The sequence below is a fragment of the Sinocyclocheilus grahami genome, unplaced genomic scaffold (genome assembly GCF_001515645.1).
Source record: "Sinocyclocheilus grahami isolate Dianchi unplaced genomic scaffold, SAMN03320097.WGS_v1.1 scaffold250.1, whole genome shotgun sequence".
NCBI lineage: Eukaryota > Metazoa > Chordata > Actinopteri > Cypriniformes > Cyprinidae > Sinocyclocheilus > Sinocyclocheilus grahami.
The window spans coordinates 926,867-946,015 of NW_015505429.1; the positions used below are offsets into that span (position 1 = coordinate 926,867).

Here is a 19,149-nt window from a genome sequence, read left to right on the forward strand (position 1 = left end):
GTCAACATTGGCTACCAGAAATCACTTACCCCACCTTTAAATCTATATAGCACTCATTCCCATTTTTCTGGATCTCTTTTCTTGAAAACCGTCTCAATAGTGCCCTCTACTGTCACCTCAATGAGGTCTTTTGTCAACCTTCTTGTCCCAATAGAAATGTAAAGACAGAGCCCGAAAGGGGAACAGAGTCGCGTGACAGACACAGTGATGAAGCTGGTATGTGTTTGCAGTACACAAGCCACGGTTAAGACAGCTGACTCCACTGTGATGTGACCCCTAACTGCGGTTACTGAAACCATGCCTTCTTTCTTTGCGTGCACATTTGGGCAGCATTATGCAAATATTTCCACATAGTGAGGTAGATATGTGGGGGCGTGTTAGAACGAGACGTTTTAGGGGGGCGTGGCAGAGTCTTAACTTTGATAAAGAATATCTCTTTGGTTTTGAGACTTTAGTCTTTGCAACTTCAGGGATCTTATCTATGCACAATCAGCTTGTAACACTCCAAAGAGAAAGGAAAACTTGAAATCGCGTCATATGACCCCTTTAACTTAAGTTTATAATATATACAAAATATAGAATATTATTATTATTCAAAGGACAATTCTTTATAGTTTTCCATTTAGTTATCCATTCCAAAGAACAACATAAAAAGTTACATCCACATCAGCTAATCTTAAATCTATCATTGTTACATCCATTGTCACTTCCCCCGATACAGTACAATGTACATTAAAGCTCTAGATCACTTAAAATAATTTTAGACAAGGGTTTTAGCAATGAATTATTACATAGATTTTCTCCTCTTCCAATATCTGAACTATAACATTGCATCAGTAACCCCAGCTCTTTTACATAGGAATCGCTCAGCTATTTTACTATAATCTTGAACTTTTCTGTTTATTATTCACAACCGAAGTGTCTTCTATTATCCTCCATTTCTTCCCTCATCATCTTACCTCTCCATTTTAACCTGAATTCACTGCTTTACAATATGTGTTATACATAATAAAAGGAAAAATAAAAATATTAAGTTAACTTGCTTTATATTTGACATTTTCGAAGCTTCATCCAAAGTTAATATTTCTTAAAAACATATGAAATCAAATTAAAATAGAGGTAGGCCAAGCACTCAGTTTCATATGTAACAGCAGCTCAGTCTCTGTCCACCGAGAGGTCCTTGGCCCATAGACTGAGGGCCCCTGCTATGTAAACACAAAAGCTTCTGGTGAAACAAGCTCAATTTCATGTATAACAGCTTCTTGCTACAACATGTCATGGGAGATATTTTGGTTTGTTACTACCACAGCAAGACAAGAATGCAAGTTAACAGTACCACCCACTAGCAGTGCATTGGTCAAGCATTCACGTTTGCATAATTTTGTACAGTATGTTTTCATTTTTAGTCTCTATTCTCTTTCATGTGGTCCTCATTTCAACAGCTTTCACCACTTCTGTATAAGACACATTATATTTAGCTCATTCTTGTTGTACTTACACTACACTCTTTCTGATTTCAATACTATTTGCTTCAACGCAGTTACAACACTTTTTACAACCCAGCACCTTCTACACATGTATCATAGTCATGCTTCACAGTATGCATTTTTTTTTGTCTGCTGACATTTTCTGACATTTCTAACATAACAAAAGAGTTAGCACAAATAAAATAAAATATAGTAAAAAAATTAATAAAATACAAGAATACAGAACCTGTTCCCTCCACTCACAATTCTTGTTAGTTCCTTTACTGATGACTCTGTTCCTATTCTAGATCTTGCTGCAACCCACTACACTCTTAAAAATAAAGGTGCTTCATGATGCCATAGAAGAACCTTTTTGTCTAAATGGTTCCATAAAGAACCTTTAACACCTGAAGAACCTTTCTGTTTCACAAAAGCTTCTTTGGGGCGAAAGAAGGTTCTTCAGATTATAAAAAGGTAAGAAAGAGATGGTTCTTTAAAGAACCTTTGACTGAATGCCTCTTTGTGGAGCCAAAAATGGTTCTTCTATGGCATCGCTTGAAGAACCTTTTGAAGCACCTTTATTTTTAAGAGTATACAACCTTTTTATACAATATTTAAAATCCCATCATTATGGAAGCTAATAAAGATTTGCTTTGGTAAATCGTAATTATGAAATTAAAGTCAAAAGTAGGGTATATTATTAAATCATAATTATGAGATAAAAAAAAGCTTAGAGAGTTTTTTTAGACAGAAAACTAAATTATGACATGATTTATAATTGTGAGTTTTCATCTTATAGTTTTGACTTTTTATGTCATGTTGTTTTTCAGAATTTTGACTTTTCATCTTAGAATTTTGACTTAGTATCTCATAATTTCAATGTATCTCTTAATTATGATGGTTTCATTTTATAATTATGATTTATCAAGCATTTTTTTTCTTATGTGGTGAAAATGGGCCTCCATACATATTGTATCTCTACTCAAAAGTGTTGCATAGGTACTTCCATGCTTACCCAGTAGCACCACCTAGTTTCATAACCTAGTCCTAGCAGTATTAGTGTGTAACACAATATTCCGCAAGATAAACTGTCCTGAAGCCACAGCAGACAGCACTCATTAGGAATTCTCTTATATAACATAATATAATCAGATTTGAATTGCAAATGTCTAAAAAGTTTACATGTGCATTGTACAGTGGCTCTATAATGGGCTCAGGTATGAACTTACCGCAGGAAAGTTTGTTTGGAACAGTTTTGGGGAATAAAAACAGACTAGATTGTGTGATAACCGCATAATGTACACACAAACTTCATTTCAAAGAGTTAAGTTAGAGCTTTGCTTTCAAGAAGATTGGGTATTTTAACTGATTTTAGATTTCAGCTTGACTGTCTGTGATTTGACTGTTTGGGCTATTTTTCACCTGTTATTATCTATATGCAGTTTTGGGGGTAACACATTACAAGTAACGTGAGTTACGTAATCCGATTACTTTTTTTCAAGTAACTAGTAAAGTAACGCATTACTTTTTAATTTACAATTTTTTTCTCCAATGTATTAACTGACAGCTCTCCTTTCCCCATGTTGAGAGAAATCAGATTTTTTAAGACTATGAAAATGCAGGTTTTAAATGAAGCTTTATCCTTCAGCGGATGACTCAGCTGTACACGTTGCAGTTTTGCGGTCGTGTTTTCAATAGTGCCTTTCATAAAGTCAGAGCAATGTTCTCCATCAGCAACACCAGTGGATAAAGTGCCAGAAGATGCCGTATCTCAATCAACATTGCATGGAAATGACTTTAAAAAAAAAGTTGGTTCCTAGCTTTGTTAAATTAGAGGTGCACAGTTATGAGACTTTGATGTGACTTGGCTTTACTTTTAATAAGTAGTACTTTTATAAGCATAATTATTACATACAATGTATCGTTGACAGTGTTTAGTAAATGCTGTTTCATATGCTACAACCCTGTAACCCTGTAAACAGCATATGGTGCATGAGATGAGACTTTTCACCATCTGACACTGAATCACATTGTATGACTTTGCTTGTTTCCTATATATGAGCTGATTATTTGAACTTAGATTGTTATTTATGAACTTTTGGTATCATCTGTTGAAAACACTAACACTTATCTAATAGTGAGCAATAACAGCAGTTAACGGCCCATTTTTTATTTGCTTGATGACATACCTACAAGAAATCTATTCAGATAAGATCATAGGTCATGATATTCATTTTCCCGAATATCAACATGACTGCAAATTTGATAATGATTTTATAGAATTCAATAAAGTTACTAAGTTAATATTAAGTGACTTACCTTTTTCACACAGTCTTGTCTGTTTTGTGCTATTTTCACCAATAAAAGGTTTATAAACATATCCACAGCTGCAGCATTGGCATCTCTGAGCTTGCTTTGCTCCTGAATTAATCTTTCATTTGGAACAAATTAAAATATCAATGACTCATTAAGACAGCACACATTTATTGAGGATAAAAAGAAAAATCAACCAAAAATGTATAGAGAGCATCATTAATAAGCAGTTAGTAATTGGTTTCGATTTTTATCCCCAATCTTTTTTATTTTATTTTTTAGAACTTTCAAAATTCAAAACTGGCTAGGGATTGTGTTCACCACAAAATTAATATTGTGTCTTTATTTACTCAACCTCAATTGGTTCCAAACCTGTTTGAGTTTCTGGTTTAACCAATTGCTAGTCCCCATTGAATTTTTTTTTTTTGAATACTATGGAAGTGAATGGGGACACGCAACTGTTTAGTTACCCACATTCTTCAAAATAACATCCTTATGTTCAGCAGAAGAAACTCTTCAGGTTTGCATGATTATAGAAGTGAAAGTTTAAGGAAAGATTATAAATAAACAAACAAACAAACAAATAAATAGTATTATTCGTTTACAATTAATGTAACAGGAACATTCATAAATGAAAAAAATGGACAGAATCATATGTAAAATGTAAAATATGTATGAATGAAAAAATATAGGAGAATGATATGCCAATGAAAAAGTGTTTGCATTATTGGCAGATTATACAAAAATGCCCTGTATCAAATCCCTCCCTGTGTTCTTTCATACACACACTGTGCTCTTTGTTTCTTCTCAGGGGAGTGTGGCTGACTTTCCTCAAGCCTGTGTAGAATTTGAAGGCCATATGGATTAAGACCTGTGTCCTCATAGCAGTAGAGAACTTTTTTTGACCCAGGGTTAAAGTTAAGCTATTTAACCTACACAATTTTACATGCTCAAAAAAAAATCTGTCTAGGAAAATGTAAAAAATGCTAGATCATTGCATCTTTGCACCACACTGACTCAGAAAGCACTAGTTTATTAATAAATAATTAAAATGTCTTCTTTTCCCTCGATACGTTCATAATCACTTTGCCGGTGCTTTGAGGCAATTGCTTTATGCGCGAGCTTGAGTGCGGAATAGGCTCTAGCCTAATACATCTGCCTAGCCTATATTGAAGTAGCCTATGGTTAATGTATTATTGTATTAATCAATTTAATATAACGTGCGACTAGTTGTCTGGAAAAATCTTTAATAGAGGGCAGGCCTACTTAGCACAAGGAAGCTCTCCATTTTTAAAATAAAATGCTATAGCCTAATGACATTACGAAAAAAAGCGACAGCTGCAAATCACTTCGTTATTACGAGTTATGCATGCATAAGGTGTCAAATGTTGTTGTTGTTGTTTTTTATCACCCTAATTAGATTATGAAGAATGATGGTTACACTTTACTTGAAGGGGTGTGCATAAGACTGACATGACACCTTCATAATCATGACATGACACATGTTTATGACAACTGTCATTAAGTGTCATTTGCTCAGTTATGTAATTTTTAATGCAAAGATGACATTGTTTGAGATGTCTTTGTTATGGGCTATGGTTAAGGGTAAGGGTAGGGGTAGGGTTAGGTTAGAGTTAGGTCAAATAATGTCATATTTGCATTAAAAATGACATAACTGAGCGAATGACACTTAATGACAGTTGTCATAAACATGTGTCATGTCATGATTATGAAGGTGTCATGTCAGTCTTATGCACACCCCTTCAAGTAAAGTGTTACCAGAATGATTTGTTGATCTTGTTTTCCCTTTAATACATACCTTCCGCAATATGTTTTTCAGTTACTTTCAAAAAGTGGTAGGGACAATATCGACCCTGGCAAAAAGTGGTGGGACATGTCCCACCCGTACCACCCGCAAATTACGCCTATGTCTGCACTTCTGATTTCTGTAACATGTCTTTTTAGTTTAGTGTAAAAACTTAGCTTTGATCATTCAGTTACGTCATCGGAAGTTCAAGGCATAATTGCAAAGGAGATCGAGCGTGTATAAAGTGTACACGTCAGCATCACTAATCCACACCATTTGGTTTGTAAATGTTGTGATTTATTTATTTATTTATTTATTTACGGGTTCGTAATGTAAAGGTGATGCGGGACAGCCTTCTTCTCCTGACTAATCTAACTGACTAACTAAGATATAATCAACAACTTTAAATCAGTAGTTTAATATTTGTTTGTTTAATGGGATTGTAGCCCTTTCCCTCACTTAAGCTGTTAAATAAACTGTAAAATAGTTGGCGATGCCCATCTTCACTGTTGGAAAACTGATTCTGGTTTTAGTGCAGAAAAACCATAGCAGGGTTGCTACAAAATATTTATGCACCATTGAATCTGAATCGCATGTTGGCTGCTGCAGATGCTCCATCAGGTGCACACTGAAGGTATTAAGTAAAGGTGACCAGGCATGGTAATGATGACTTGGGCTAGAAGAGGCAGTCTTTTGAGGCCTGTGTGTGTGAGGGGTTTGGATCAGGTACGTCTGTTCTGTCAGTCTTTTCTGCAGTGAGTGCTTCTTGAGTCTTGAAGACACTTTGAGGCTAACAAGCTGGAGAAACTGAGAATTTAAGAAAATGTGTTAGTTCTGAGAGAGGCATGCTCTCCATTATTCAGAATCACTTTAGTGACCTTTAACAGTACTTGTTTTCATCCTGCTTTTTAAGCTAAGTACAAAACCCTGTCAGCTGTGCTGACAAGACAAGTTTCCACTGACTGGATTCTCACTGAGCTTGTGAAGTGCCTCGAGGTGCCTGTCATTGCAGCTCCCACAGGTTGCATTCAGTTTCTGTGTGTGACCAATGCCAGAATCTCTTGTTGTTGTAGAATCTCACCCAGTTAATCAGGCCACGTTATCAGGAAAGAAACGAAAACTGACTCAAAGATGTTTGCCTGGCAAGGCTCTTGGTTACCTCGGCTAGCCTCTCGATGTAGAGATGTGTGTCTCTGTGGGATGAGATGTAAATTCGAACAGCTGGGGAAGGTTGATTATAGTCCTGGAGGGAGGCAAGCAACATCATTTCCATGCAGACTAGTGGTTGTACTCACCGTTTAGGACATCATCAGGCGTTCTCTGAGAACATCTTCAGCAGCTCCACAGCAATTACTGCTTCTGACTTGAATGAGGAAGTACTGAATGATCAGACTGATTTGTATTAGTTGGAATCACTTTGGCACATTTTGCAATACCTTTTCCCTTTTGTACACTTAAGGTACTAATATGTACCTTTTAAGGTATCAGTATGCACCCTGTACAAAGGTGTATCTTTAGAAAAGGTACCGTCCCAGGCTTTTGTATACCTTTTTTCTGAGAGTGTATCAGTGTTATGACATTTTAACACATTTATGTATGGATTGCAAAAAATGAAGAATGCAAGCTGTACTTCATAGGAAATGTATTTGGTGTCAAGCAGCTGAGAAATATTATAATGTAATGAAGAGCAATTAATAAATAAGTTTATGTACTCTGTAATTTATGTACTGCTAAGTAGTTGATAATTAACCTAAAGTAAATTTTTTACTGCTTTATTTAATCATTAATACTTTATGGTCCTCATGTGTTACTTCTAAGTGCATTTTTCTGTAACTTGAACAAATCATGCAGCAGATAACTCAAATAACTTTGAATTCCATAGTTGGCAAAGCAGCAAGACTGTGCCAGATGCTTCTTACATTTTTATTCCTACAGTCATAATGAGTGATAATATTTGCCATCTGTTTTCTCTGATGAAGAAGTTGGATTTTATAAATTAGAGAGTCAAGGTCTTAGTAAATTGTGTATAGTGGTTGTATAATAAAGTTATTCTACATTGATAGAGTAATTTCTTGATTTTTTCCCCCCCTTTATATAAATATTGTTGTGCCTAATATACTGTACAACCACAACAACACATTTTAAGACTATCAGAAAAGTCCATATGACTACCTCACGCCAATATGGCGCATGAGTTTAATGAACTACCTTTATGATATTTGTATGGCTTAAATCACACATTCCTTGTGTGTGAAACAGAAGCCTGATAAGTAATTTTGTGTTTCAAGAAAGATAAGAAGGGTTGGAATGACATGAGAATGAGTAATTGATGACACAAAATTATTTTTAAGTCAATAATAATCACACTTAAGATACACCCTTTTCTCTTATTTTATCTATGTAAACCAAATTGCTTTTTAAAACCCAGTTAATCAATGTGCTTTTTTGTCCTGTTTCAGTGAGAGTTTCTGGACATTATGCCAACTGAAGAAGTCTGTGACAGTGTTTCAGCAAAGGATGATGCTAAGAAGGGGCCTGATGTTCCTTTCCTTTTAGAAGAGCGTGTAAAAGAGAAAGTGTCCTGGAAGGATGTGTTGAGAAAGAAGGTGGGAAAAAAGTGTTCCTGCAGTTCTGCTCTGCTCTTTTCGTAGACTCCATTCCAATCGTGAAATGGCTGCCAAGATATCAATTCAAAGACTGGATCATTGGGGATGCCATGTCTGGCCTTATCGTGGGCATCCTCTTGGTTCCCCAGTCCATTGCTTATTCTTTACTGGCAGAACAAGACCCTATTTATGGGCTCTATACATCTTTCTTTGCCAGCATCATCTACACCCTACTGGGAACTTCCAGGCACATCTCTGTGGGGATGTTTGGGGTATTGTGTCTTCTGGTGGGACAGGTTGTGGAGAGGGAACTTACTCTGGCAGGATATCCATCGGACACCAATCAGACCACATTGGGAAATGTGGACAACAGCACTGGTCCAGTCTGTGACCGAAGCTGCTATGCAGTCATGGTGGCAGCAACACTAACTTTCACAGCAGGGGTCTACCAGGTTAGTCAAGGTTAGTCGTCTTCTATCAGAATTTTAAAAATATCTAAATATATTAATTGCTCTGCTTGTGTTTCAGGTGTTGATGGGTCTCCTACAGGTTGGCTTTGTCTCCGTCTACCTCTCAGACTCTCTGTTGAGCGGTTTCGCAACTGGTGCCTCTCTCACCATCCTCACATCCCAGATAAAGTACTTTCTGGGCCTCCACCTTCCTCGTGTCCAAGGCTGGGGTTTGCTCTTAAAAACCTGGATCAGTCTTTTCAAGAATCTGGGTCATACCAACCTCTGTGACCTCGTAACCAGCGTGCTCTGCTTGCTTGTGCTTGTACCCACCAAAGAGCTCAACGACCGCTTCAAGGCCAAGCTCAAGGCCCCTATTCCCTTTGAACTCTTTGTGGTCATCGCTACTACTCTAGCTTCCCACTTTGGACGGTTCGAGGAAACTTATGGCTCAGATGTAGCTGGCAACATTCCCACAGGCTTCATGCCACCACAACTTCCCAACTGGTCTCTCATACCCAATATTGCCATTGACGCGTTCTCAATCGCCATTGTTGGTTTCGCCATTACTGTGTCTCTGTCTGAGATGTTTGCCAAGAAGCATGGTTATATGGTGGACCCTAACCAGGAGATGTATGCTATTGGTTTCTGTAATATCATTCCTTCCTTCTTCCGCTGTTTCACGACCAGTGCCGCTTTGACCAACACTCTTGTGAAGGAGTCGACGGGATGCCAGACTCAGCTCTCAGGGTTGGTGACCGCTCTTGTGCTGCTGCTCGTCCTGCTTGTTATAGCACCTGCCTTCTACTCATTGCAGGAGTACGTACAAATTATGCCGTTTTCTTGTTGAAATTATCTAGACTTCACCTACACTGCCAATGGCAGTGTAACTGTGTCCTCTTCTTCTCCGCAGATGTGTTCTGGCCGTCATCATAGTCGTCAACCTCCGTGGAGCACTGCGAAAGTTTGGGGACATTCCCCAAATGTGGCGCGTCAACCATGTGGACACTATCATCTGGCTGATTACTATGGCTACATCAGCGCTAGTGAACACTGAGCTAGGTCTACTAGTTGGAGTCCTGGTCTCTGCGTTCTGTGCGCTAGGCCGAACTCAGTCCGCCCAAGTCCGTCAGCTAGGCCAAGCAGGGGACCGCGAGCTCTTTGAGGACCTTGCGTCCTACAAGGGTCTCCAGAGCCAGCCAGAGGTGGCTGTTTTCCGATACGAGGCTCCCATCTACTATGCCAACCAAGCTCTCTTTAAGAAGTCACTGTACCGTAATGTGGGTCTGGATCCGCTTAAAGAGAAGACCAGGCGCAGGAAACTAGACAAGCAGAGGAATAAGAAACAAGGTGGAGAAGACCAAAAGCAAGAGATGGACGTGTCCACCAATATGTATCTGCTACAGCACAACAGTTTGCACACATTGGTCATAGACTGCAGTCCAGTGCTGTTTCTGGACACTGCTGGGGTCAATGCTTTGAAAGAGGTACGCAAGAACTACAAGGGGCTGGGAGTCGATATGCTTTTAGCGCAATGCAACCCCTCCGTCATTGATTCTTTGCTGAGGGGAGGGTATTATGACCCAAAGAAAGGGACCAAAGAAATACAGTTTCACACTCTTAGTGATGCCGTCTCTTATGCACAAAGCTTGAAGTCACAAAATGGCGATTGTGACACTGTTGTGTAACAATTTGTAATGTATTGATCTGAAGTTGTCTTTGCATTTAATATTTGTCTGTTTCGGCAATTCAGAATTATTTGATTGTTTATATAAGCTCATGTCAATCAAAATTTGTATCACGTTTTTTATATACAAAAAAAGATATCTAGAATGTTTATGCACCGAAAGTTTATTATATTTTTTTCTATGCAATTAAAGTTAATGGGGTCTAAAACATTGACTTGCATTAAAAAAAAAACGTAATCATTACTAAAAATATAAAGTCATACAGGTTTGGAACCACATGAGGGTGAGTAAATGATGACGGTTTTCATTTTTGAGAAAACTATCCCTATACCTTCTTAAAATGGATAAGTAATCATCTGTTTTTATCTGTTATTGAAAAAACCAATAACAATGTGTTCTGCAGGACCTTTAAATAGAAGTTCAAACTTTGTTAACTGCAAGTCCTTGTGTATCTCATAGCCTTTGTCTAGTCAGGATGACAATCGTGTTTTTTTCTGGTCTTAAAATTATGTATTTCGATATCATTTATACATCTAATAACATGTTTAGCTTATTTTAAATACCTAAAACTCAGTATTCGAAGGCTTCATTTTTCTACATGAATAGAAATGATTTATGGTAGACAAGCTCCAGCTTGTATATTTACTCTTTATCTCCTTCCACTCTAGCTCATTCAGTCAGAATTATATCTTATATAATCTCATTTGTGACATTTACCCAGCTTTATGGGTACTTGTGCATGTTTAAATGACCATAAAGCTTGGATAATCTGAGCGCTTGTTGTCTGGGTGAATGCAAGTTGAACTCTTTCACCCAGTCATCAGCTGTTTACCTCAATCGCAGAAGCACCAGAGAGTGTGCCGATGTGCCTTGTCACTGTGACTGTGCAGCCATAGAGCAGCTTTTGAAAATGTGCATCATTTCGAGAGCAAAGAGGGCTCAGGTAGAGCATTTTAATGGCATTGTGTCTGAACCTGTTGAACAGGTCTGAACCCAGGCTCAGGGAAATGACATAATCTGTCCTCCTATTGGCTGAAATGGAACAGGGTATGAATGCAGATGATATTTCTAAAATGCTGGAGCTTTTGCCAGATATATCACTGATAGAATGCTAGCACAAATGAAAATAGAATTTTAAACATATGCCTTTTAGGGCAAACTAAGAACTATTTATGTAGTTTTTATCTTATGTAGTGTACACTCTTAAAAATAAAGGTTCCCAAAGTGATGCCATAGAAGAACCTTTTTTTTTGGTTCTTTAAAGAACTTTCAGAGTTCTTAAAATAACCTTTTTTTCTTAGTGTGAAGAACATTTTAAAGAATGTTGTGTGCAATGGAAAGGTTCTATGAATGTTAAAGGTTCTTCATGGAACCATTAATGCCTAAAGAGCCTTTATTTTTTAAGAATATATGGTGATACTTTATTTGATGAAACATTTCTAATAGTTTTTAGTTCATACTTTTGGATTGTTTCTGTGTTTTATTTTGCATTAGAATTACTGCAATCTTTACTTAATTGTTAAAGATGTATTTTATATTCTTAAAATTTCTCTATATATACAAATTCAGGTATTCCCATATCTATGCAACTAAATATGACTACAGTATATACCGATTATTTGTAATCACTGATATTGACAGGGAACCTATATATTTCATGTAATGTGACATTATGTCTTCTACAAATTGTAATTTGCATTGTAATTAATACAAAATAAACGAAATGTTTACAGAAAGCGAAGTTGTCCTTGTCTTGATTAGAAATCAACAAAATTGGATTTTCCTTTGCATCAGGTGCTTCCTTTGACCGTCTGCTGAATGAATATTTTATTCTGTGATTGTAGTGTTTTTTTTATAACTGAAATAATTTTAATCTAAAATTTAAATGAGTGAGGGGGAACCCAAACTCGTTCTGTTTAGTGCATGCTTTGAGAAAAGCTGCTTTAACTCAAAGCTACCACCAGTGTGCAGCATTGTTCTGCAGCAGATCATGTGTCTAGTCTTTAAAGGGATAGCGTTAAAAATGCTGACAAACCCCCTAAATTTATGGCATTTTGCAGATGAAAATGTACTGAAGTTCCAGTGTTTTATGGAGCTGCTGACGGGTCTTTTTTTTATAGGAACCTGTGTGCTTTAAAGTTTGGCTTGAGAACTGTGCATGCCAGCACATCTGCAGTTTATGATGCCTTCAGATTCTATGGCCAGTTTGTCTCCTGTCAAAAGTATTTTATTTTTGTCACATGTACGGAGCAGCCAGAGAGAAAGGATGTCTGAAAGACATGGAGCATCTCAATGACTTTAGCAGGTGTTGGCAGAGGAGACAGCAGCTGTCTGTTCTTTCATCGGGATTCTGACAAGGACAAGACCTCTGAATACACACAACCTCTGTTAAAATGAAAAAAAAGCTTTGCAATGCAAATAAGCATGTTTTCAATGTAAATTTAGCAATTACATAAATATATTTGTTAACACTTTCTATGAAGCATTCATATACAGAATAATGGTCAAACAATACATTGATACTATACTGTTACAATACTGTTACACAGCTATCTAAGGAATTTCACGTGAGCAAAACTGGTTGTTCCAAAAATGTACAAGTTATCACAATCATGTTGATATTAAAAGTAATAACAGTTAAACCGAAAAATAAATAAATAATAATAATACTTAATTTCAGACCATCAAAATTGTAGATATTTTTTCTTCATTGGAACAGATTTGGAGAAATGTAACATTATATCACATGTTCACCAATGGCTGCTCTGCAGTGAATGGGTGCCGTCAGAATGAGAGTCCAAACAGCTGATAAAAACATCACAATAATCCACAAGTAATCCACATCACTCCAGTCCATCAGTTAACATCTTTTTAAGTGAAAAGCTGTGTGTTTCGAAGAAACAAATCCATCATTAAGATGTTTTTGCCAATGTTTTCGTGAGCTCCAGGGCGCCAGCGGGATTAATCCATGAACCCACAGAGAGCAACCTCACCTCAGCCAGATCTTCTGGAAATTGCTCTGATGTCTAGTGGTTAAACATAAGATATAATTCGTTTTGGTCTCATTAATCTGTTAATTGTTCCAGAGCAAATAGTTTTGGCTGAGTGAGAAGTCTCATAACTTTATATTTGTATATAACTAATGCTGTATCAGAGTGCTGCCTTTGCGACTGAATTGCTTAGCAACGTCTATAATGGCTATTGTGGTATATTACATATTATTGTTCAATAAAAAATATTTTATGTAATTAGGCTAATAGTATTTATTAAAAGTATTTGGTATTGAGAAACTGTATGGGGATTTTCGCTACTTTGTTTTGCCATTATATTGCGACAAGAGACTGTTTTTTATGAGTGAGTCAGCAGTAAAGACTTTTTGAAAGACACTCAACCAAGTAAGCCAACAAATGCACTGAGCAGCGTTATCATGGAAAATCTGTTTAAATGATAGTATGACAAAGATATCGCTTTCGTCAGCGGACATTCAAGCAAATGTATTATTGTGAATATGAGATTGAGCTGAAGAATGAATGCTGTATCAGACACAGGTAATCACACTCACTAAGTCCATCTCTCTCTCATAATACTCTGCTCTTCATAATACAGTGAGCTTTTAATAACGTAATACAGTAAGCTTTCAAAGAAGCAACTCAACGTTCTTTTGTTACTAGTTCTAAAGTGACATTTTTGAATGAGTAATGGAGGCTTGGGCTGTTAAACTGGGCTGTCGTTTGAGATTTGATCTGAGATTTGATTCCGTGGCAGAAGGAAGTAGTTCCACACACAGAATGTTTTTTTAAGACACTCCATGGTTGTTTCTTATTTATGTCGTTGAACTGTTGTTTAAACGCAACAGCACACTCGTAGTCCTGTGTGTGATATTGCTAATTTATGGACTTGTATTTTGACCTTACGGTTTAAAGTTAAAATGCTTTAAAGGTCTCCTGAAATGCTTAGAAACTTGCAGTGTTACTCTATGTGTTGAAGTCATTTTAAAGGGGTCATATGATGTTGCTAAAAAGAACATTATTTGGTGTAATGAAATGTGTTTATGTGGTTTAAGGTTCAAAAAACACATTATTTTCCACATACTGTACGTTATTGTTTCTCCTCTATGCCCCGCCTTTCTGAAACGCGTCGATTTTTACAAAGCTCATCGGTCTGAAAAGCAAGGTGTGCTGTGATTGGCCAGCTATCCAGTGCGTTATGATTGGCCGAATACCTCAAGCGTGTGACGGAAATGTTATAAAAAACGTAATTTTTTTAAATAAAAAACGTACTTACAGTCTCTGAGTCAGAACAGCCTGCATTGTAGGCTACTCTCCCAGGATCAGGAAACAGTCCTCCATAAAATGTGCTGCACACATCTGAATATTTGGGTTGAAGTGTTCTGGAACAGTGTTGTAAATACAACTTAACCACTGATTTCTAGTCGTGTCCATTTTTGGAAGACCAAACAAAGTAGTTTCGCTTTCACAACGAAACACAGCGTCACACACGGTGGCCTAGAGTGAGGCCGCGGTCCGCGGTGAAAACCTTGTGGATTATTGTGAACTTGGCCTGAGGGTGAGTAAATGTTAAATACATTTTTAACTTTCGGGTGAAATATTCCTTAAAATGTTGTCCAGAATAATCACACATGAATATGTACTCAGACTCATACAATAAAAGAAATCAACAAAAATAGTGCATACACTGTATTTTTCCCTTGCAAAGTTGGATGCTGTATGGCTGCATAGCCAATCTAGATCAAGTTTTTACACATTTTACAGACGAAAAAAAATTGATCTTATCTGTTCCAGTAGCTACTATACATCCATTTCATGCATCCTTTCTTTCTTTTGCTCCTGGGTGTTAGGCCCTTACACTGGAGAAAACAATATTATGGATAGAGTTTGAAGTTTTTTGAAAACATCTTAAAGATGGATTTTTATATTGTGGATTATTGTGATGTCATTCTGACAGCATCCATTCACTGAGGATCCATTGGTGAGCAATTGATGTAATGTTACATTTCTCCAAATCTGTTCCCATGAAGAAACAAACTAATCTATATCTACATGGACTGAGGGTTAGTAAATTGCATATTTTTGCTCTGCCAGTGAAAATATTTCCAAACAAAATCAAAGCAGAATCAACTATTTCCCCTGTGTATCATGGTCTTTAATTCCTGAGTGAATCATCATTTTTAAACGAATCAGTTGAATGCTTGACTCAATGACTCAGAATTTATAAAGACAGATGATGAACAATGTGAGCATATTGCTCATTCTTTTATCATTATTACACATGGCAATTTTATGACCTCCTTGTAATCGAGAGATAGCATAGAACACCTGTACTTTTTATTTTATTTATTTCCCACACCACGGGACAATTTAAAACGAGCTTGTGATAAAAATAAGGTTATTGCGAATAAGGTTGTGAAAAACTTAAAATGAAGAACAGGATCTAAAACACACACATTGTCTTTATCTGTAGATATAATTCTATGATCATGACTATGATCATGAGCAGAGTCCTCATTGCTGTAATAAACAGTGTGATCCTGAAGAACTGTCTCTGTATTGATTGGACTCTCATTTGCTGTGAATCTCATCGCTTTAATGAAGTGTAATTGTGCCATTAATTATCGGTCATCAGTTCAGCACCCAAGATCTCCCACCTCAGGGCATAAGTGAAAGCATCTGCGATCTCCATTTGAGCTCATTTCACATTTTTTCATATGAAAGCTCTTCTATGTGCCTCATTTTTTCCAATCAACAAGAAGCAGTCTAAAAATGCTACATAAACTATAAAAAGGTAAAAAGAAAAGATCCATTTTGTTCCAGCAGTTTTCAGCTCAGTTCTTGCACTAAACGGAGGGATGTTGTTTTGTGATTCTGTATGCATTGCTGGTGTAAATACATTTGAACAAAGCTCTGATGCTGTTGAGATAAGCAAAGTTTATTGGCATCTCTATTCATCTCCTTTTGTGAAATGCTGAATCTACATAATCCACCTTAGAGGAACACCACCTGCTTTAGACTTTTTGTGTTATGGCTTTACAGCCAGACCATTATTTATTTTCTCTTAAGAGAGGTTTTTCCTCAAAATACAAGCACCAGAATTTTAGTATTCTTTGTACTTTTGCATAAAAAATGTTAATGTATATACATAATAAATATACACAGAACACACACATATTATGTACACAAAAACATTTAATTTGTATGCGATTAATCGTTTGACAGCACTACTGTTTTTGTTTAGTTGTAATGTTTTTGTTGTTTGTTCCTGTTTTAATGTACTTTTCTGTTGTTTTAGTTAAATTTTATTGTTTCTGGGTTTTTAAAATTAGCTTTTACTGTTTTTTGTTTTGTTTTTGTTTTTGCTTTTACTCTTGCTGTCTTTTAGTTTTACAGTTTTTTGTTTGTTTTAGTTTACTTTTACTGTTTTAGTTTACTTTTAATGTCTTTGTTTTTGTTTGTTTATTTTGTTTCAGTTTACTTTTTCTGTTTTTGTTTGTTTTACTGCTTTTGATTTAATTTGCTTTTACTGTTTTTTTGGTTAGTTCTAGTTTACTTTTACTGTTCTAGTATTAGTTTTAGTTTAGTTTTACTTTTTTTGTTTTAACAAATTTTTACTGTTTTTGTTTTTGCTGGTTTTTCTTGTTTTAGTTTAGGTTCACTGTTTTTGTTTTAGTTGACTTACTTTTATTCTTTTTAGCTTACTTTTACTGTTGTTTTTTGTTTGAATTTTCCCTGTTTGGTAGTCTATATTAAACAAAGGAAGAAGCAGCACTTTTTTTGTCCTTGACTCAGGTGTTTAAATCATGTAGATGTAGAAAAACCCACAGTGAGTCCTCTCTACAGCTCAGCTGGGTGAAGGGCAACAGTCAATCTCATATCAGGATGAGAGATTGATTTTATTAGAGTGGTCATGATCCAGCAGCTTTGCACGTCAACATTTCTTCCTGGAAAAGTCATCCATGCATATCCACACAGGCTACGTTTTGGGCAAGAATGTGGTCACTGGCTGATGAAGTCTTGATGTTTTAGCTATTATCAGTTGGGTGAAGATGTTGTTGAGCTCTAAGCTTTACAGCAGCTGTTGGACAGATCATTATCAAGTTTATAACCATTTACCGGTACCCGTAGTCTGTGTTCCAGTAATGAGACTTTGTTTGACCACTCCTGGATATAACATCCTAACATGTTTTGGCCTCCTGAAATTCTCCAAGGCATCTGGTCTTGTCTTTGTGTAAAGACTGTTTGATAAAAACAGAAATACAGTTTTCTTGTATACCTCATGAAATCAAAAGTCTGTTAAGTAAACGATGATCATTTTGCTAGTAAAATAAAATTGCTAGTTCTGATTCTCAGATTCTCAAACACACACACACACACACACACACACACATGGTACTGGTAAAAATATAGAAAAACCAGTAATTATGTGAAATATTTTTACAATTTAAAATAACAGTTTTATATTGTAATATATTTTAAAATGTAATTCCTGTAATGCAAAGCTGAATTTTCAGCATCATTACTCCAGTCTTCAATGTCACATGATCTTGACATCACAAATAATTATAAAATGATGTCTTTACTGTCCCTTTTGATCAATTTAATGTGTCCTTGTTGAATGAAGTATACAGTATATACTAGGGTGAATTCAGGTTGGTCATTCATAATGGAAAAAGTGTCCCAATTTCAGCATCTAAATTGACTAACTTTACAACAGTGTACAGATCAAAACTGACTAACTATGGCATGTTTAGTGATTGAATTACTGATTTGGTCAAAGTTACAGTCAGTCAGCGCTGATGTTGTTGTATGACTCACTGTCACTGTCCATTAGTTCCGCCAGAGCTCTGATGTAAAACATCATTATTCAGTCTTATGAAGCCTCTCGCTGCCTCATAAAAGTCAAATCCTGTGAAATTAATCCATAACCTTAACAGGTGGTCTGAGCTGCCAGATTGGAGGCTCTCTTCACACGCGTCAAAGCAGCCAGAAGCCTGTCTTTGATCCCTGAACAACTACAAAACATGCTTTCTGTCTTGAGAACCAAGATGACACGGAAATAATGGAATGACAAATCTCACATTCCATCCCCTCAATAAGGCCGATTTGATCCGGACAGCCGACGACAGATCTGTCACAGCACTTTTGGTGTTACACACTGATTTTAAGTGAGGGTATGTGACGCCTGCTCTTCACACAAACATTTTAATTATGAGGAAATCACAGTATTAATGGCTTGCGCAGATGGGTACTAAGTAGATGAAGTTTGAATAAAAAATTATTACAAATTTTCTTTAGCTGACACCCAAAGCATCTGCTCTTCAAAACTGAATAGTAATACCAATCATAACAATAATGTAATGCTACAGCAGGGGTACTCAAATATAAACTTGAAAGGTCCACATACCAAATTTCCATTCAGTCTGGGGTCCGGAAAAGTGACGGTCAAATTCCAAATAGAGAACTCCAACAAAAAAAGGCAATCCCCAAAACTTTAGAACTATACACAAAAAAACAACATGGTAGGCCTTTTAGTGTGAAAGGTGACACCTTCTTTGTGCCACCAGTTGTTTAAACTTGGGCATAAAAGGTGTGAGGGCCAGGCGGAGGCACTGATGTAAGTGTTCATTGGTGAGTGTGCTGCGGTATGCATTTTTCACCATGTTCATGGTTGAAAAGGCAGATTCACAGCAGTACGTTGAGGGAAACATGGTGAGAATTTGAAGGGTCATCTTCTGCAGGAGAGGAACACCTGCTGCAGTAACCATCTTCGTCCAGAAGGTGACAGGGTCAGAGCGGTTTTCTTGGA

General features: G+C 36.6%; 2 protein-coding genes across 2 annotated transcripts in view; one reads left to right on the top strand and one right to left on the bottom strand.

Moving 5' to 3' along the window:
- The window catches only part of shtn3 (shootin 3), a 33,016-nt gene extending 26,157 nt beyond the window's left edge, over positions 1–6,859 (bottom strand). Inside the window, exon 1 of the mRNA XM_016289664.1 lies at positions 6,746–6,859. Coding sequence (XP_016145150.1) covers positions 6,746–6,859 — 114 coding nt within the window. The remainder of the gene's footprint in view (positions 1–6,745) is intronic.
- Positions 6,860–7,921: 1,062 nt separating this feature from the next.
- Positions 7,922–10,524, top strand: LOC107598371 (sulfate transporter-like). Its single transcript, XM_016289675.1, is given in 4 exon segments — positions 7,922–8,220; positions 8,223–8,644; positions 8,721–9,460; positions 9,555–10,524. Coding segments are annotated over 4 exon segments (2,094 nt in total). The 5' UTR covers positions 7,922–8,063; the 3' UTR covers positions 10,330–10,524.
- The last annotated feature ends 8,625 nt before the right edge of the window (positions 10,525–19,149 follow it).